Source organism: Thermobia domestica, chromosome 5 (assembly GCF_964235325.1).
Source record: "Thermobia domestica chromosome 5, izTheDome1.hap1.1, whole genome shotgun sequence".
Classification (NCBI taxonomy): domain Eukaryota; kingdom Metazoa; phylum Arthropoda; class Insecta; order Zygentoma; family Lepismatidae; genus Thermobia; species Thermobia domestica.
In genome coordinates this window covers 215,106,060-215,128,455 of record NC_137458.1, presented here as the reverse complement: position 1 = coordinate 215,128,455, position 22,396 = coordinate 215,106,060, and the positions used below count along the sequence as shown (strand labels likewise).

General features: G+C 33.7%; 1 protein-coding gene across 2 annotated transcripts in view; it reads left to right on the top strand.

The window, feature by feature from the left end:
- The window catches only part of kel (kelch protein), a 70,719-nt gene extending 48,905 nt beyond the window's left edge, over positions 1–21,814 (top strand). For both annotated transcript variants that reach the window (XM_081759675.1, XM_081759676.1), the window contains exon 13: positions 8,506–21,814. In XM_081759675.1, coding sequence (XP_081615801.1) covers positions 8,506–8,678 — 173 coding nt within the window. In that variant the 3' untranslated portion in view covers positions 8,679–21,814. The remainder of the gene's footprint in view (positions 1–8,505) is intronic.
- Positions 21,815–22,396: the final 582 nt, after the last annotated feature.

Here is a 22,396-nt window from a genome sequence, read left to right as displayed (position 1 = left end):
GTTTTCTGCGGGTTCCGCTTCCTCCCACTTTCTTCATTCCAAAATTTCTTTTATTCTCATCATCGACGTTTTCTAGAGCTTAGCCGGCATAACCATTACTTAAAAGCAAATTTTCTTAGGGCTCGGTGATGATGAGAATGAAAGAAATTTTGGAATAAAGCAAGTGGGAGGAAGCGGAACCTGGAGAAAACCTAGACACACGGTGTTTGTTCAGCACAATACCCACTAGGCGGGAGCTGGGTGGAACAGGGTGAACAATTAAATTAACAGCACTTCAGTAATAATAATAATAATAATAATAATAATAATAATAATAATAATGCTATTAAAAGTTTTAAAGTTGCCCTAAAATTTGGCAAAACTTACTTAAACGCAGGGATTTCGGGGAAGGGGTTCCGTACCTTCAAGAGACACGTCTGCATCTACACAAATTTAAACGAAAGCTTTCCACTAAAGTTTCATGTAGAAAGTATTCTACTGTACGTTTTAAGGAAAATAACTGACTATCATTGAACAGTAAGGCATATAATAAACTAACTTGTAGAATATGCAGATGTAATTATAAAAGCCAGGCTACAAAAATATATACACAGACCATAATTATCAAATACAAAATAAATCCGAGCTCTGAAATACAAAATAACGTATAATATTCAGTCTACAGAGTAATTGTTACTTAAAGAGTGGCATACACTATTTCGAGAATCGAGATAAGACGAGAAATGTTGACGATACTTTTCGTCTCGTCTCGATTCTCATCTCCAAAGGGAGACGATAATTTGAGTTAGCCTTGTTCCGTCTCGAATGTAAAATGTTGTCTCTGTTTTTTATTATTATTATTTATTTATTTATTTAAGAATCGAGATGAGAAATTCCTCTTCTATTGGACAACATTAAACAAAACCGAAATATTTTTTGTCTAATGGCATGTTTCTGCTTGTAATGGTATGACCTGAGCGATAATAAGTTTCTAATTTTTAATCTTCTACGAGATTATTATTATTATTATTATTATTATTATTATTATTATTATTATTATTATTATTATTATTATTATTATTATTATTATTATTATTATTATTCCTGAAGATTTGATAGTTCAAGTATTGAAACATCCGAGTATTCAAATATTGTATAATAAAAAGTGTGTCATCGCCGATCAATTACCATCAAAATTCCTAAAGCAAAAAAAAAAAAAAAAAAAAAAAAAAGAATTGTCCGACGTGGTTCGATCCAAGAACCTACAGATTACTGACCAAGCGCCTTGACCACTGAACCACGATCACGCTGTAAATGATTCGTCTTTCGTCTGGTGACGTTAGTTTCTTTGCCCCCGCTTGCAAAGTTGTATGTTATTTTTCTTCGTTATGATGATATAAGTGAACAAATTTCGGCAAAGTTTATATTAATAACTTGAGTTGTTCTTAAACCTTTGGTTCACAAGTTTGTTTCTTCTCCACACGAAACTACAGATATGACCGATGTAATTCTCATACTCTGCATTTGTTTCAAAGCAGTTGCCATTACCTGGTCAAAGACTTATGTCCACCACGATACAAGTGTTCCTGAATTGCGGCCATCTTTGTTGTCGCTGGAGTGCCATTTTTTACATTTGCAAACGTTTACGTATCAGACGAACTCCAAACAAGAACGAATGTTTAGAGGAGAGACTGGGGTATACGGAGAACATATACTTTTGCTTCTAAATAAATATGCAGGATTGCGAACCAATACATGAAATCACTAGAAAAATACAGAAAGTTACACTTTTAAGGGGGCTGTAATTTGAAATGGCATTAAGTGGGGGGTTCATAAGTTTTCTGCTAAATATTATTGCATGTGAAGAGTCTGCAAAAATATCCACAGCTATGATACTATTGGCACCATAGATTTATGGGGCACCGAAAGTTGAAGTTGTGAATTTGATGCCATGTTTGGGGCGTGATATCTTAGGAGGGCAAAGTGCTAAAAGTTGCTGCTTAGGCCACAAAGTAATTCTGTATGTGAATAAACTATTGCAAAAAAATCATGACTGATATTACAAGGAGAAAAAAGCCAGGATATTGTAAAAACGCGAAGAAAGCACGCGCGTGACGATGGTCATAGCCCGGAAAAAATTAAATGTTTTTATATGTTTCGTGCTAGATCTCAAAAACTGCGCATGGTTCAGCAAATAGGCCCGCTTTTGTTTGTGTTCAGTTGTGCAAAAGCTTGCGAGTTTCGTTTCTTCCACCTTTCTAGCTCCATGATCATTGCCACGTCTACAGAGTGGACAATTTGTCTTAACTATCCGCTATAAGGAACAAACTAAAAGAGAGAGAAAAGCGAAACTTTGCACGAAGCAGCTTTAGGAATGGGGACATCTTTGTATGTATTAAACAGAAAGACTCAAGAAACTGTTGCCAACCCATTATAAAGTTATATGTTTTTCAGATGGCACTACATTCAGATTATTACATATTTCAAACGTAAATTTAAAATATCACCTTTATTATTCAGTGTTGTAAACTAAGGATGTTATAGTATCACAAACATTCAAAGTTCGGAAGCCTCTAACGCTAATACAGCATAACGGAGGTGCACAGGATAATGCACATCGAAAGTACTTTAGTGTTGGATACCATGCTCATGGTATGACTTGTTTCGAGTGAATAGGAACAAAGTTTCCAGGGCTTGAAAATTTTAGTTTTTTAAAGCATTTATTTCAAAAATGCTGAGATAAGTATCATGTCTAGTTACTTGTATGGTTTATATGAATGTGTAAATTATTTTGTCGTTTACAGCACTTCGATATCTCAAACCGTTCCGGAGATATGATAAACTGCTGAAGTTTGCAACACTGCTTAAATCGTGTAATTGCGAGAACTTGTTGTAATTACAACTACTAAAAGCTATTGCTGTAATGCTATAGAAGATAAGGGAAACAACAATAAATTTAAATATTTTCTACAAATACGCCATTTTCAGCAAGATAGGGTAGATAGGTGTAACGCAACCTTGTGAACACGTTAACTTCTGTAGCTGGGATTGGATTTCAATGATATTTTGCTGATACATTAAGTGTCTTAATACCGTGGTCCAGTTCGACAATGGGTGTCGTGGGTGCAAGGCGGAGCTAACCCCCTTACCATATAGACGTGGCAATGATCATGGAGCTAGAAAGATGGAACAAACGCCACTCGCAGGCTTTTGCACAACTGAACATAAACAAAACCGGGCCTAATTGCTGAACCATACGTAGTTTTTGAGATCTAGCACGAAACATATAAAAACATTTAAATTTTTTCGGGCTACGACCATCGTCACGCGCGTGCTTTCTTCGCGTTTTTTACCATGTCCTCAGTTTTTTCTCCATGTAATATCAGTAGAGTCCGAATTTTTTTGTAATATCAACCCTCAACATTGTACATAAATATGTAACAAAAATCACTTTAAAATGTAAGAAATATGTAATATTATATAAGAATATGTAATATTATATAAGAATATGTAATATTATATAAGAATATGTAATATTACATATGTTACATATTTATGAAAATGTCATATTAACACGCTTATGAGTATGCAATATTTAAACGAATTATGAAAATAAAAAGGAAAATCTACTACATTTTATCCTGATTAATGCAAGTCCCCCAATGAAGTGAAATGTTTGAACAGCTGAGACAGCCATACGTCACTGACGTGACTGATTGCAGGATAATAAAAATCAGACGCGAATGAAGGAAGATGTAAATCGGCTAGAGAGAAACAGAAAAGTCCCGAGAAAAGCAATGCATACGACATTTGTACGTTAGAAATCTCATGTGGTGTGGTGTGGTCCCGTTTCAAATCTAGAACCTTTTACACTAAATGTGCACCAGTCACCACAGCGGAATCTTGAAATGAATTATACGCAATATACAAATTTAAATACTAAAAGCAACTTAAGACGAAATGTATTGTTTTATATATATTTATTTCATGCAGAGAAAAGCAGTCCTATATCTTTTAAACAATACCAGCTGAACTAAGATTAAAGAATATTTCTACTAATGAACATTTATAATTTGAAATAAAGTACTTACAAAAGATGTGCCTGCAGTTCAGCTGTGAGTTGTTACAACACGTTGTGGCGCCTTAACAAACACTTTTTTCGTGGAAGAAACTAGTTGATTTACTTCGCAAAAGTTGTATCTCACCTCTTCAGCAACACGCTGAAGAACATGGGCCATAAAGGTGAAATGAATTAAGTGAGAGAGAAAAAAAAAAAAAAAAAAAACTAAATACTTTAGCCGCTTTTAACATGTACGCTGCACTGTCTGTATAGAAAACAAGGACTTTTTTCTTCCTGAACTCCTTCCAGCCACAACACTTTAAGACCATCGCTTACAAAGCTAGCAATCGTGGAATGATTCGTGCGTTCCAGCAATTTACTCGCAATACGATAGGATTTAGATGGAGCATCTTCACTTAACTTTCCAATCACTAAATTTGCTACATAACGTCCCAAAACGTCTGTTGTTTCGTCCACAGAAATCCAAATATATGAACTACTTATTTCTGCCCTAATGGTATCTATAGCTTCCCTATAACAAACTTCGAAATAACATTTTCGAAGAGTGGATTCGTCAGGAATTCGACGCCCGCATTACTTCTCCAGAAAAGCACGGTATTTTGGCACTTAAACTTTGTTCCAAGGAATGTTTGCTGCTATCATTGCTTGGCACAAGTCTTTGAAAAACTGAGTCACTGAAGTATCTTGATGCGTTTGTGTCAAGAGTACTTGTTTTTTTGCAGTTCGCAAATTTTTATTTCTTGGATGGAGCGCACTTCGTGCATGTTGTTCTAACTGAGATTTCATTGAACATCCAATTATTTTATCACACACTTGACACAACACCACTTTACCGTCCGTAGTTAACGCATCATCGAGAGTTACCCACGACCGCAATTTCGCGGGTAAAGTTGAGGCAACTGGAGCCATTTTTAACTTCGACGGTCAATACAAAACACGTGCGTTTTGCAACTGCAATACTAGAGTACTGTCCTCCTGTCATTCAGTTGAACAAACGAAGTTCTTTGAAAGCTTAGGTTACCTGCTGTGATATTGCCATTGTCGCCAGCTTCTTGCAACGAACTCTTGCAGTAAATTTCTGGAAGCACACTAACATACTGTTTTAACTTGAATTGCAGGATTTTCTTACATCTTTTTTCCCGTCCGACCTCCGATAACAATCAAATAGACCATTTTAGGAATTTCCTGACCAGTCGCCTGTAAGGCACGTGATCTGTCTTCCTCTAGAGCTGAGAATAAAGGGCGCTGCTAATATACCCCGAAGGGAGGATTTTTACTTGTTTCTTCTTATATTTCTTTTGTTATCTGCGAAAATTCTGCGAAACATGGTTTGATCGATAAAAAAAAGAGAGATATATTTCTCTTTTGGTAAAGAAGTGAAAAGATTGACATGACAAAATTGAATCTAGATGCAAGCCTTGCACAGTTGGAGAGTTTATTTTATTTTTTATTTTTTTAATTTTAAATTAAAATTTCAGTAAACGCAAAATTTTAAGACAGTTTTATGTAAAAATATGTAGAAGCCATAGAAATATGTAATATTGGTCAAAATATGTAAAAATATGTAATATGAAACTTGAGTTGAAGCACCCTACAAGTGTGAATCACAAACATTTAAGGATTTGACGAACCTGCATATGAAGGAAAAAAATATGTAATTATATACAAATCCGGACATTAAATATCAGTCATGATTTTTTTGCAATAGTTTATCCACATACAGAATTACTTTGTGACCTAAGCAACAATTTTTAGCATTTTGCCCTCTTAATGTATTACGCCTCAAACATGGCATCAAAATCACAAACTTCAACTTTCGGACCCCCATAAATTTATGGTGCCAATAGTATCATAGCTGTGGATATTTCTGCAGACTCTTTACATGCAATAGTATTTAGCAGAAAACCCCCCACTTTGTGTCATTCCAAATTACAGCCCCCTTAAAAGTGTAAATTTCTGTATTTTTCTAGTTATTTCATCTATTGGTTTGCAATCCCGCATATTTATTTAGAAGCAAGAATAGATGTTCTCCGTATACCCCAGTCTCTCCTGTAAACATTCGTTTTTGTTTGGAGTTCGTCTGATACGTACGTTCTGAGCAACTGTAGTTGTTGTAAATGCTTGGAAATGCAAAAAAATAGCACTCCACCGACAACAAAGATGGCCGCCATTCTGGAACACTTGTACATACGACAACATGAATAATGTTATTGACCATCTCATACACAAGGTTCACACTCCAATTTCTATAATTTTCGGAGATGGTCGAGCAACCATTTTCCCCATCTTTGGACCATTTCAGATGGATTGACCCATACTGTAATTTCGAGGCAATGAAGTACATTAAAAGAAATAGAAAGAAAAAAAAATCATGTATAGATATGCAGATTTCTTATTTAATGATTATTCACAGTGCAGATTTAAAAAAAAAACAGATGTGTATCATATGAAAAATCAATTGGCAAGAGAAATGTGTTTTACAGAATGACCAACAGACACGTGTACTCTATATTAAAAAACATAACAGAAATGTTCAAATGTTAATTGATGTCTCTGATTTATCAGGTCAATCAGTTGTTTGTTGAACGTTTCTTAACAAACATTTTGCATTTTCGTGGCTAAGTGGTTAACATTCTCATCATGTATTCAAAATTCTCGATTTTATATCCAATGAACTTAACATGGTTACAGTGCCATGCTAAGCTGTAGGTTCAAGTCTTAATGGTATAAACGGACATGAAGTAAATAAATAACTTTAAGAAACATGTAAAATTATATCTGACAAAGATTTGTTGATGTGGTTAAATTTTTTATATCCCAATTTCGTGTAATATCAGCAAAGACACCTTGTGATGGTAATAGCTTCCAGAAACTCAGGTAAAATCAGACATGATTAACTCCTTAATGTATATGATGTTTAAGCTTCACACAACTCTAATGAATATTAGACCAATTAACCTTCAATATCATCATAATTATTCTACCATTATTGACAAGTCACTTGCAGCAACCGAGAAAGCTTCCATGCGCCATGACTTCTGCTAACCTTTTTGTCTTCACATACGATTTTTCTGTTTTAATACCATCCGTCACCTGTAGCTTTCAAAGTCCCCTTCTCTTTTCTGTTACCACTCCTCTAGCACATGTGTGCGAACCACCACCTCATTTGTTTTCCGTTCTACCCACTTATTTTTCTCGATTCTTCTCCACACATACACTTCGAAGCCTTTTTAGTAATTTTTCATCGTGTTTGCGTAATGTTCATGTTTCTGTCCCATATAGTACAATACAACACAAGAAGCATTTTATGAATCTTGTTTTATTTTTTTCAATTTTTTATTCAAGAACTCACAGAATATACTTGTCTTCCTAAATGCTTCTTTCTCCATTCCTATCCTTGCTTTAGTTTCACGTTCGCACTTGATGTCAATATTAATAATACTACTTCTATATTTGACTCCTTCAATATACTTCGTTTATTTTGTGCACACTAACTACAAATGGACCGCGGTGGCTCAGTGGTAGAGCACTCACCTCTGGTGCGTAGAGTTCGATTCCAGTTTCCGTTAGGATGGCTATTAGATGGACAAACACTGTCTGCGTGAGTTTTCTAGGAGTTCTCCTGTTTCCTTCCACTTTCTTCATTTCTTCATTATCACCGAACGTAATCGTGGGACATTAAACTTAAAAATACATGTGCATCATCTTCATTTATAATATATTTTACAGACTCGAGCTACTACATAAAACTACCACAATAATTATTTATTAATGTCTAACATTCCTCGATAGTGTTATTTTAATTTCTTTGAAAAAAAAAAAAAAACTATCACACCTAGCTGATTTGACCACCTCAGATTTTAACATGCGTCTGCTGTCTTTAAGCATTTTCTACCCAGTCTATATCTACAGAAATAATCATCCTTTAACAGTTGAGTGAGAAGGGGGAATAATACTCTACTTAAGTATATAAATAATTTAATTACAGAGCATAAGTTTGCCTAACTCCTCCGATTTCGAAATAATTATTTCTTCCTATTATGTTCATAGCAACATTTCTTTTTCTGTACACCTGAAGAAGGTACGTGATGATAGAAATAATTGTCGGTTAGTTCCAATTTTTTCGCTTCCCATTTCCCTTTGTATCCTATAGCTTTAATTAGTGAATATATAGAAGAAATAATATATATCTTTTGTTCTTCATTTGTTATTGTGTATTTTATTCCACCACTGTAAAATGTTTATTTTGATAAATCTACCAAAAGCGTAGAGTGATGTCGCATTAAGAAGATTCGGTCCGAATACCAAAATTATTTCTTTAAGAAAAATCGGTGGATTGAATAAAAGTGATAATCGAATTGATCCGTATTAATGTGACATCACCTGTTAGAAATACCTTTAATGAATTTAAAATATTTCCTTTTTTCTACCATACAAAATTTTAGGCGTTGTGGCGCAGAATGGCTTGATGTATGTTGTTGGTGGTGATGATGGAATGGCAAACCTGGCGTCAGTAGAAGTGTATAATCCTAAGACAGACACATGGTCTATGCTTCCTTCTTCAATGAGCATTGGACGCAGTTATACTGGTGTTGCTATTATTGATAAACCAGTATGAAGATCAAAGATACCAGTGAGGCTTAATGCATCCGAAAACTGTAAAAAAGTCGTCACGAGAAAGTGGATACTTTGGATTTTAAACAGTGGTATATCTGAAAGTCAGATTATGAACGTTTTGATTCACAATTTTCATTCTCAATCCCACTGATATATTTATATTAAATATGACCAAATAATTTGAATCAAATAATGGCGTTTTCTTAAAGGATGGTGGTCAATTATAGTACATCATCAATTCACTTCGTTTAAGAAAAAGGTACAATATTTTTGATTACCAAATTTCTGATGTCGCTTCGAGTGGCATAATATCTATAATATTAAGGTATAATTAATAATTGAACATATAGAGAAACTGATTAATAACGTATACCTATCTATGGATAATATGTCCTATATCGGGTTTATTGTACTTAAAGAGAAAATGTACCAATGCAGATGAGATATTAAGGCATTCGATAAGTATGAAAGTGGTTAGTAGGCACATTACGACTAGGTAAAACAGAGGTACGAAGGAAGATTAAGACTGTTTAGACACAAGCAATTTGTAGCAATATCAATACGTCAGTATTATATTTGTTGAAAGGTTTGTTTAAATCGAGTGAGAGTGGCTCGGTTTACTTTAGAATTTTGATTATTACAACCTTAGTACGCTTGCAGTAGTTGAAACGCGTCTTTAGAGGGGGCAAATGGCGTCCGCTTTTGAAAATTTAATTCCTACGAAAATAGCACAAAATTTTGTGTTGAGTAAACTTTTTCTAAAATCTAATGATTCTGTGTGATTGTAGCAAGCCATAGGTCGTATAAATATTATCTGTGTTAGCTCCATGTAAGAATTACAGTCTATATTTTATAAACAAGGTTGTGATTCATTTTCTGTTGAACCATCGTGGATTCGTGGAGGAAACGTAGTAAGTCACGATTAAAAGTTTTCTTTAGTGTTAGTCACTTTAAGGGGACAGGATCTCCTTTAACAATGTACATATTATTGAGTTTAGTATCTTGTAGAATCATATTCCGCATACAATGCTTGAAATTGTAAGCTTTAATATAGTAATGGGGCAAAGGAGAGACAATCTCATTTTAATGGATTAATGGAAGATTTTTGTGTTGAAACATATACAATAAATGCACACATTTATGTACATGCAAATATAAAAACAAAGTAAAAGTTTGTTTACAGTTCGATTATTGAGTCTCTTGTAGATATTTTTCTATATACTCTCATCATGTCACGTTAAAATTATCTTAATTATATTTATGGGTATTTATTCAAAAAATCCATTGTGTTTGTTATACAATTATACAAATAAGATATGTGTGCAGTTTTTTAAAATGCATTGAGGGACCAATAACAGAGAAAAAGATGGTTATAATCTCATTAGATATTGAAGGGTATTCTCAGGCAGTTGTTGTTAATTTGTGCACTTGTCGCTTTGTTCGATATGTAAATTCATGTGTCACGTCAATGTTTTAATGTATGTATGTTATAAACGGTACATATTTTTGTCTGTGTTTATGTGGTAGTTCTAATTTTTTGATTGGATATACTGTCGCTGTCTGTATTGAAATTCAACGCTTTATTTAAGAGTAAAAAGGAGGCCACTCCAAAACTTACTCGTTAATGTAAAATTGGGCTGAGATGTAGCATGAGACTTTCCAGTGAAAAATAACAATCTTTTTAATTTATGTGTCTTGAGTAGTTGTTATAATTTACAAATTAGGTTAGTACTTTTGTCTTTTTTTATTCTAATGAATTAATATTCTGACTAGGGAAATGTGGGATATCTAATATCTCACAGTTTCTTTTCTCTTCTCCTTTATTAGTGAAAGTATTCTCCTTTGTAGTTAAATAGTTATTGTTTCCGTAGTTGATATGGGGGACTCAAGTTTGTTTGATTACTGATGGGCATTCATGTTGTTCGGATACCATATTAAGGTGTAAGTCTGTGTCTTATGGAGCCTCGGCGAATGAAAAGGATTGTCAAACTTCGATAACAGCCAACCAATCATTCTTGCGTGGAAATGATTCCCGGACATAAGAAAAATCGATACTTGCTAGAAGTTACTGTTGCTTTTATCTTCAAACAAAGCTTATTACTTAATCCAAGTGCAAAGCGTTGGTATTCCGTGGGAAAATTTGAAGTTACGGAAGGTTTCGATTTATATTCTAAAGATATACTGAAAAGTACTTGAAATAATCATTAGAGCACATACATAATGAACGATTTCATAAAATCTTTCGAAATGAAATTCACATGTGATTGAAATGTTTCACTTACGTTTAGCCTTATGTACATAAAAATATATGAAAGAAATTATACGAAGAGTGGACGCATCTACTGATTTTTTCTTGCATCGTATTCTTTATAAGGTGCGAATTCCAGAACTTAGTAGCCCCGATTTGAAGAGTGAAGAGATGTAGCTGGTCAGAAAGCATACTAGGTAGATAAAGTAGTAACACACTGGTACGGTAAGGTGGAGACCCCGGGTTCAATTCTTGATCCAGTCCTAATTTTGAGTCGTATTCTTTGAGTTTGGTTAAGTAAAGATTTATTTGTTTGTTATAATGTTTCTCTTTTGCCCCAGTGGAAACAAAAACACAGTACATTTTTAATATTGAATTTGTACATAGTTTTTATTTCAATAATAATTAGTTTCATTCAGAATTTCCAGTTACGGTTTTTCGTTTCATGAAAAAAGTTTATTTAATAAGGCTATGAGGAGAATCAGATATTGTTAATAATAAACAAAAAAATCGTGTTGCCCTAGTAATCAGTAATAATTAGTACAATTCAAACAAATAATTAGTACATTTTGTGACACACCCATATAAACCGAAGGTAAACATTTTTCGTAAATAATACTTCTTATTCTATTTGATGGTATTTTAATGTGTTTAACAATGAAACCATAATATTTTTAAATTTTGATCATTCAAAATTTTCTTCTTGTATTGGGTTGGTGATCACAAGTACACTTTTTTACTTTTGTCATATTGACTCGACTGACGGTTAAAAAGTACTCTCTTCCAAAGCATTCTTCTACAATACGTTCATATATACTTACGTCACGTTTTACGCCGAAAAGAACCTTATAAGAAATCGTATTTGAACACTGAACCGAATCCCTGAAGACATGACCGAAACAAAGTGTAGGTTAACAGTGTAAAAGTGAAGGATGACTTTACATGTGGTGTTCATTAAGATAAATTTTTACGATACTCTAGTAAGGACAAATTTTTAAAATGAAATTTGATACATACATGAATCGTATTCGTCAGAAATGAAATAGAGTGGTATGTTGTTAGATTTTAAGAAATATTTTAAACAACAGTGTAATCTGTGAACGACTCATGTTCAATTTATCTTTCTTTTCTTCAGACACAGCCTAAATTACTACTTAATACATTGGTATCGTGCAAAAATACTCGAGGTTACAAAAAGTTGCTATTGATATTCTATGCGCTAAGTGTAAAACCAACTGCTTTTCACATGCATACATAGGATATACGAGTAGAGTTTAGTATAAAAGGATGACTTGTGTATGTGTGAGTGTGCATTTAAACTTAGAAACAAGGTGAGTTTTCTTTAAAACCAAGGAATTATTAAGTACATGCGAGGTGTGTTCAGATTTCTAAGAGGAAATGTATTGAACTAATTATGTGATCATTAAATTCCAATTCAAATCTCTTGAAGCAGCATTATCAAAATGGGTCTGGCATAACATGCTTCAGTGTCTTAGAAGTATCTTATTTTCTTCATTTCCACCTGGGGCGTCGCGATGACTCAGTGGTAGAGCGTTCACCTCTGGTGCATGGGGCCTCTGGTTCGATCCCGGCTCGCGCCAAGTGAACTTTGTGGTGGACAAACACAGTGTGCTTGGTTTCCTCAGAGGTCTCCCGTGCCCTCCCACTTTTTTCATTCACCACTTCATTCATTTCTCATCATCACCGTGTCCTTTAACTTCTCCGGCATAAGCGTGGGACGTAAAACTCAAAGATTTCATTTTCATTTTTAATTTCCACCTAAACTGCAGCACTGCATTTATTATTTTTTTCTTTCTGCCGCGTTTGAAAGATCGTTTCATGATCTTGCTTCACTTAAGGTGTGAATCTTTCGTGAATTTCCAATGTGTAAATAAATTTGGTGTAAAGCAGGGACATATTAGTATTCCTTCCTAGCAATTCCTCATTAAATTTAAAATTGCTTCGATAAGTTCCCCCGGTAATATTTCTGAGTATAGAAAAATGTAAATGCAGAGTAAGTCATCACTTACTTTCAGATTTTTCGTTATATAAAAGTAATGAAGACAAATACGGTGTAAAGATGTACAATGGCTCTTTATATGTTCTCGTGCAGTCCTGTACTGTAGTTCATACTATATATTTTATACATTTCGTGATTACAGGTAGCGATTGCGGCCACGATCCTCATATTCCGTAGCAATATAATGTGATTTTCGATGTAATTCGACAGAAACAAATCACATTGAGTTGAGTTGAATTGCATAATGTCTATTATGATGGATACACTTTTTTGTTTATCTAAACATGTCATAATTGCGATACTGTTGCTTTCAATAGTTAAAAAAGACACCATTAACCTTCTCAACTATTTTGGTTTTTCAAAAATTTCAACTATAAAATATTCAAAGTTGGAACTACAAAATTAAAACTTCTATATTAACTCATGTTTTGGCCTTTTCTTTATACTTAATTGTAAGAGTGACTCAACAAAAGAGCGGACGAAAAATTTATAGGGTCAGCTCACAGCCGGAGCAGCAATGCGTAGGGTTAATTCTGCATTGTACAACACACTTTTCTCTGATTTTTGCTTCGAATAATGTACTTCTTTCTGGTGTGTGTGTCCAGGTTGTGTTTTTATTGTGTAGAAACACTGAAAGGAATCATGACTTACTCTTTGTTCTTACTGATAGCGGGTTAACTTCTAAATCTATTAACAGAGAAAGGTACCATGTAATTTAGTGTAACTTTTTTGTCTTATTATGTGAAAACTATTAAATTTTGCACTTGTAATTTTCATCGTTTATAACATAGTAACATTCTTGTACTGAAGTTGTCACCTCAGATTAGAGATATGAGCTATAAAAATGACTATTTTATAAGTAAATTCGCCAAAGTACTGTGTTGTAATGTTCAAAATTTAAAAAATTACGTAATATGCAAAATTGTATAACGAAAGATAAAACCCAAAGAGTTTAGTACCCAGAGTCAAAACTGCGGTTAAACACTTGGGATCTAATTATTACCTTGTACACTCCACCACAATAATTTTGCCGTGAGAAACATACTGAAACTTCCTGCGACGAATATATTGAATGATAAAAACTAGGCAAATTTTCAAAATTTGAACTGCTTAATGAAATGTTGCCCAAAAGGAACTGTTTTTCACAATAGTATTCATAGATATTTTTAAATGCAGCTGGAATTAATTAATCTAGCATGTTGAAGTTATTCAGTAGAATAGAATTACAAACAGGCATATTTTTTGTGAGTGGTTGGACCAATGCACATATCTTCTGCTTGATATTAGCATATATTCACTTTTTGAGAATAGGATAAGGGAGTTTCGGAGGAGTATGTTGTCAATTAAGTACACTTCAATCTTTAGTCAATTCTCTAACATCCTACCGTTTAAGAGTGAAGTAAATATGAAGAAAGTAGATATTGGGATGAAAAAAACATCATTTAGAGATTTGGTTACTTCGTGAATCAAATCGTTTTACCATTTTAATAAATGTATAAGCTGTTGACAGGAATACATGTTCAGTTTTAGTTTTGGACAAGATTCCCCTCCATATTTAGTTAAAGGGTCTATTCGTAATCTTTCAAATACCAATTTATGTGAGACAAAATAAAGCGCGCAAACCATTTTTTAAAATCAATGAAAAACAGGCCCTTTATGAGCATTATACGTAAGAATAAATATGGATTCAGCATTTTGGAAATACTTCATGACTGCACTTGATTTTTTCTTTTGCTATTAAATCTAATCCTTTGTTTGAATTCAAAATTCAATGCATCTCTCTCTGTGAAATAGATAAACAGAAATTAATCATTCTGATAACTACAGGGTTACAAAATTTTTTTGTGTATACTGTATATGTATTTTTTTTAAAGCATATGTGTGCGTACTTGAGATCATATATATATATATATATATATATATATATATGTGTGTGTGTGTGTGTGTGTGTGTATGTATATATATATATTAAATATCTGACATATGAATGGCAGCTTAAGTTCCAAGTTAAGGATGAGTGTATATCATGTGCTTACGTTAGATGATACCCAGTTTTTTTATCATTTGATTTTATTAATAGCTTATGACTATTAGAAAATGCGTGTGACATATAAGTAGTTTGTTCAGAGATTCGATATTATTTTCTTGACATTATAAAAATATCAAATACCATTTTATGTTTATTTATAGTAAAGAGCATTTATTACAATCAGGTAGTTTATTTTAATATGTAGTAAGACATATTCTCCGTATTTTTTAGTAAAAGTATTTATATTTATGTCCAAATGCTAGTTGGTGTAAGAAAGAAAAATGGGTTACAAAATAACAGTGCATCATTTAGAATATTTGTATATACATATCAGTTTCAATATCTGTTGTAAACACCCTCTCATCCTTTTAAGATTGGTGTAATGGTGCTTTAGTCTACAAAAAACAGCATTATTTTTCCTTAGTGCATTGCATCTTTTAAGGAAAGTCAAGTTTAAGAGTCTGATGTTAAAGCTTTCTCCCGAAACAAAATGATTCAATGGAATTAGTCATCCACTTTTCTGATCGTTATTTTTATTCATTATTGAAAGAGTTTGATTTGTGGAAACGCATATTTGATCTGTAAAATAAAGTGTTCTAGCAATGAAATAAAAGAAGTCTGTAATTGATCTAATTTAACTCTACGGTAGAACTAAACGTGAATCCTTTAGGTTTACCGAAGTATAAATATTTGTCTCATTCTTAATACATTGGAAGGATCAGAAACTTGCTGCTGTTTATTGTCGATTAAACGCTCCGTTACATTTAACTTAAGGATGAATTTAATGTGTTGTGATAGAATTTGAGTATCATATTGATAACCCCTGTATTCTAATATATTGTGTCTGTAAGTTTGATTTAGTTTGCAGTTAATACTATAACCCGGCCGAGGAAAGTTGATTTCTGGCAGTTTCTTGGATGAGGAGAAAGAGCTCTGTGTTTAGCAGTCGAAATTTGATTCATTTTGATGGTCGTGTTCAAATAAAATACAGGGCGTGATTTCTAAATAGTATACAAACAGAAAATGTAAACAAATTCCGTAAAAGAAAGCACGTCGTAGGACGAAAGTCACATACAGTAAAATAATTCGAAAATAATCTTTTCATACGTCATGATGAAAGATTAATAAGAACTCCAATATGAAAAAAATGTTTAGTGTTCTCGTCTTTAGTGTTCGTGACCAAGATTCCATTCTGGGTGAAAGTACATGTGAAACTGTAGCCCTATGTGTCATATAGCTTCGATGCTTATGTAGGATGTTAAATCCCATTTAATCAAAAATTAAATGAGTCACCACACGGTGTATTCCATAGTGTATTGAGGTTGCTTAGCACCATACTTAAAATAGGATGTTCATTTTTCTCACATTCTAGCGGAGAGTCGGTTTCACGTCTCTCAGTTATTAGCATGTGACATGCTAAATAAATATCCTTCATGTAAATATTTTTGTGGTTGGTTTGTGTCACGTGACAACCTTCTCAGCTTTAGTTTGTGTATTTGTTAATTGATATTCCTTTATTCCCTATCACATAAGAGAAATCCCTCCAATGGAGATATTAAATAAATTTGACATTCGTTCATGACAGGATGGTTTTCCTAGGTTGTTGTTAACCCAGGAAGCAAGTTTGTAGCATTATATATCGCTTTACTCTAAAACGTGAGGTGGTAATTGATACCTTTTGAGTGCACGGTGGCTCCATGGTAGATCGTTCACCTCTGGTACGTGGGGTCGTTGGTTCGATCCCAACTTGCGCCAAATGGGCTTTGTGGTGACAAACCTGTTCGTAGGTTTCTCGGAGTTCTTTCGTTTCCTCCCATTTTATTCATTTCACCATTGCATTCATTTCTCATCATCACCATCTTCTTTAGCCTGGCCGGCATAAGCATAGGACGTAAAACTGAAAGATTTATGATACCTTTTTGTCTACTATTTCCTGCTTTTGTAGCAGACAAATCTGTCAGAAGTGAAATTTCTGCGGCACCTGTGATGCGTATTTTACTAATATTGATTCTATAACTGTCGTAAAAGTTCCATTTAGCATGAGTGAGAATATGTTTGAATTGGAACATGGGAGAATGTTGCAAAGAACAATCTATTTTCATAGGAATGTGCAGCAGATATGCCTGCTTCAGTACTAAAACTCTGTAAAACTCGTTACAAATTCAAAGTGAGAGAATATTGTAAAATAAATTAATAAATTCTTAGTGGTTAGAACAAAAGAAATAGCAAAATAAAATAAAAATAAAGGATGCTTAATGCGAGTTATGGATAAAAAATATCAAGAAAAGACTAAATAACTCTATCAAGCTTTCTAAACTATCATCTCGTCCTCAGAGTCGAGAAAAAAGATGAAAAGAGACCATTCGGAAGTACCTTTTATTTTTATTTTATTTCGACTTAAATAAATTATTCTTGTTTTAAGAGAGTGGAAGTGTTACAGAAGAAAAATATTTTAACTTAAGTAATGAATTAATGATAGGGATCAGGAAGCAGTTCTTAGAATCAGTCGTGAAGCACTAGTCGTAGCATTATAGAATAACTTCTGTGAAGCATTCGATCATTACTGAATTTAAGTTATTTATGTTACAATAAGTCTTAGTTGATTTTATAGCCATGTTTTGAGCTGAGTGTCAAGTGGAACAGAAAGAGTGTTTGGTATGTTGTGAAATTTTTCGTGTACATATTAAATAGTTGTAAATTGTTTCTACAGTTTAAAGTTTAGATGCGGTAAGAAAAATAAATAAATAAATAAAGATTGAAAAATGAACATAATGCTAAGAACAAATCTTTCTATTATTTATTTTAAAATTAATACCGCAGTAAACATGGCATTTTTAGCATAAAAAGGAAATTTTTGATAACTGCCATTGAAAGGTATTTCGTTTCATATTCATTGCATATTATTTTTTGTGGATTTAAATAGTAATAATATTATTAAAATATAAGATTTGAGTTTTTTAGAAGCCAAGTGTCAGAACTATTACTTTAGTTTTATGGTAATGGAGGAATAAAGCAATGATCATTTACCCTATGTATTATCTGCTGTCGAACGTTTCAAATTTTAAATCCTGTTTATCTATAAAGGTCAAGCTCTAAGCTTAAACGTAACGGTGTTGGAATACCTGTGCTATTTTTGTTCTTGAACTTATGAATGTTTTAGGGAAATTATTTTTCTGTTTTCTTGAAGTGAACTGGAATATAAATGGTATGATTATATTGATTTCTTCTTCAAATCCATTTAAATATCCGTTACTTCCTGAAAATTATTTTTGTCGAATATATGTGGTGTTTCGGAAATCATCATCATCATCATAGGTATTATTGGCATGTCACTTGCCGGAGCCGAGAAGCTTCCTCCATTCTCCACGGTCTTACGCTAACCTCTTCGTCTTCACGTACGATTTTTCTGTGTTGAAGTCTATTAATTATAGTCTCCTTTGCCCTCTTCCTCTCCTGCCACCATACCTCTAGCACGTCCCTTATGATACAGTTCCTTCTTAGCCAATGTTCCAACCAATTTCTCTTCCTCTTCTTAATATAATATCTAAAATTGTTCTTTTCTTTCCCACCATTTGTAAGACCCTCTCATTCGTTTTCCGCTCAGCCCAGCTAATTCTCTCCATTCTTCTCCACATCCACATTTCTAAAGCTTCCAGTTGTTTTTCATCATTTTTCCGTAATGTTCATGTTTCTGCCCCATACAATACAATATTCCACACAAAGCATTTTATGGGTCTTTTTCTCAAGTCTTCCCACAAAGTCCCACAAAATAATATTTTCTTACTTCTAAAGACTTCTTTTCTCCATTCCTATCCTTGCTTGTATTTCACCTTCATAATTCATATCTTCATTATTAATATTACCTAGGTTTCGAAAACTTGACACCTGTTCTATTTTCTCCCCTCCAACTCCTGTATTTGACACCGACCGCTTCGTTCCAGTCTCCATGACTTTTCTCTTTCTCACATTTATTTTTATTCTGTATTCTTCACAGCCCTTCCTGCAATTTTCTAACATCTTATTGGTTTTCTCTTCAGATTCCACAACAATCGCCATATCATCTTCTAAACGTATACACCTAATCATTTTACCACCTACTGAAATGCCGTCTTAATTTTGTAGTTTTTTTTTTTTTTTTTTTTTCACTCTCTCTCCCAGATAGATATTAAATATTGTTGGCGAGAGACAGCATACTTGTCGAACTCCCCTTCCAATTGCACTCTCCTCTATTATTTCCTGCCCTGTTCTAAAATTTCTTGTTGATGCATATATATATTTCTTATGAATTTTCGGTCTTTCTATTTCAACCCAAAACCGACAAATTTCGCATACGTGTTCAGGACCGCAATACAAGAAAAAAAGTTTATCTGCAACATTGGCCGGATGCCTAATTATAGAGATGAGGACAATTTCACCCTTTTCCGGGCCGTGGGACTTGGGTTCTTCGGAAGAAGCTTTGCTACTTGCGTTTCTTATTCTTGAGCAGTGAAACAAAGAAGAAAGATAAGAAAACAAATTCTTATGCATTATTTAGTATTGTCATTGTAATGCATATCTACCGGTATATAAATAAAATAAATGAAACAACGTTCGATAGCTAATTCCTTCTAGACCTCTGCACTAATTTTGAAGATTTTTGATACATGATTGAACTCTGGTCTATCTTAGGTTTCTATAATAGATTCGGCAAGGGTCAGGGAGTGACATATAAAACATTCGGAAGCTATCGATAGTTTTCACGGTTACTGAAATCAATATTGAGGTAAAATGTGAACATACAGAATTATTTACATGAAGTTATTTAGATAATACTACCATTTCGGAGATTCGGGCAAGAAGTGCCTCCGTTCGAAACTATCTATAGTGATTGTCATCACGTAATTGTAACAAATGATTATAAATGAACCTCGAACATTATGATCCATAGAGCTGTTTGCAGCTCATTTGTTACAAGTGTGCAAAACAGAGAACAAACATATGTGTCTTTTAACTGGGTTCATGGGAAAAATACTTCCTACACTATAATTTATTGAAAATATGGAAACGTTTGCAGATCTCTTTTTGTAATGCTCTAAGTTCACTTTTTGCGGATTAGATTTCCATATCACCATAATGGACATTTTTGTTTTTGATTCATCCGGAAAAGGGTTAAAGTAATTAGTGGAATTGGTTATAAAGTGGCTACACTAAATAAACCGACAAAGTCCGTACGCCTGTTAAGGAACTCAATACAGGAATAAATGTATCCGCCACTGGTCGGAAACGCCTAATTACGAAGATATGGCCCATTTAAGGTAACAACCCTACGAGCAATACTACTATCATTTGTGTGATAATAAGTAAATTATGATAAGGAATAGCATGTAATTTTTCGCGTTTCTAAATTCAAATTTGCTCGTTTTCTCCTATATCTAATTTCAGTATCAATATTTTAGCTATAGATAAAAAGAAGTGGTCGAATAAATCGATGCAGCGGTATGTGTTTCTTTATTATATGCATTTCTTCGTCAGTATTTTCTCCTTATTTCAGAGTTTACCTACACGCTACATAGAACAATCAAGGGGTTATTACAGCGTTCCTTTTCGTTCTTTAGTTATCGAAAGCTAATCTTGTCCAACTTGGTTGTGTCAACTTAGAGAAAAGTTTAGTTCCTGTTGTATAAATATGATCCAAAATTTACACATAAAGTTTTCTTTCCTTCTCAACTATTTAAAATTTTCTATTCTTTGTTACATAAAAAGTATAGGAAAAACATTTTTGAATTTAGAGGTAATATTTCTATCTATCATTTGAAGTAGAGATTTCATCTGTAAGCAGCAGCGCAAATCTGTCTTCAACATTGAGGGGAGGGGGGGGGGGGGGCGGGAATAAAACTTTTTTGTAGCCGATGTTCAAAATATTTATGAAGTTGAAAAACAATGCTGTGGGGTATCAGGGGAGGAGAATTGTCTTCAACATTGGGAGGCGGGCAGATTTGAGGCTTATTCTGAAGGCACATCAATTTCGTCTCACTTTTCTTTGTGGTAATCGGATACAAATCCTCAGAATTCTTCCCAAAAAGCAAATTTCAAATCAGATTATTGGGGGGACAGTCCCACCCCCAGTTCCAAGATTGGAGGGGAGATGTCCCCTTCATCCCCCGGGATTTGCGCCAGTGTCTGTAAGCTACAAGTGAAGTGGATTATTTGCAAAATTAAGAACATGCAACACCCCCTGTTACGATGAGGGATTTTTTTTCTCTTTTAGTTTCCAACATGGAGAATACTAGAAGTGTCTTCCCAACAATACCTGTCTTCTGAGACTGAGAGCAGTCTTAATGTTTCTCATTGTAACGATTACTCTTCGGTTTAATGTCAATTTAAACCGAAGGGAAGATTATGAGATATTATGAACAATTTTGCTGTGCTTTTCTACTGATTGTTTCCCGTACAATGGTTCCCAAAGGTGGTGTTTTTTTTTATTTTTTATTTTTTATTTAAGACTTTGAAAGCAGATAATAACATAGTCTAGGAATTTAAGTGTTACAGGTAAACACACCTTTCTCCCGTATTTTTGAAAGTTCCTTTACTTACGTGGATGTGATATTATGATATAACATGGACATCACTGGATGATGAAGTCTTACTTGAAAGCATTTTTTAAATGTTCGTAAGTAGTAGTAATGAATATAATCGTTCCTGACCTGTTAGGTGCCAAATGGCTGAGTGTAAGAAAAAGAATTAGTGTATCCTACTTTAAAGTGATGTTGAAGAATCATGTGATTATATTTTGGAAAATTAAAATGTGTACATTTCATTGTGTAGTATTTAAATTATGGCTAATAAAATTGGATTTCAGTACTTGTGCACCTGTTTTTTTTACATATGTACGTATGTAAAATGAAATTATTTAGATACACACACACACGCCGTTTCCATTCTAAAATTGTTAAGTTTTCTCGAATCATATAGGTTGATCGTGTGTCATGCTTTATAATTTTAGTGCACTATCGTCTGTGCTAGGGGTTAACCGTATAAGTAGTTACCAAGTCACGTGCATTCCCAATTAATACAAAGAAAAATATTTTTAAAAATATGGACATTTAGTCCTGTATATAAATGCGGACCAACAGAATAAAATTTTTAGTTATTTTAATATGAAGTCTGCAAACCTGATTGATGTCGATGAGAGGTGTGGCAACGGACGTGATATTCTTGATGTTACCCATTGTTCACGTATTCTGGTTTGATTCTTTCTAACGTTCACCTGGTTCACGGAAGTTATTTAAACGTTCCCCCTTACGTATCATGTAAACGTGACTGGAAACCACCTCCTTGCGGCAGGCGGTAGAGAAGGAACTAGAATAGAGCCTCTGAGTGTGTGTTGACGCGCGCTGAACATGATGGTGGGCAGGATTTGTTCTGCTCGCAGAAAGTCTGCAG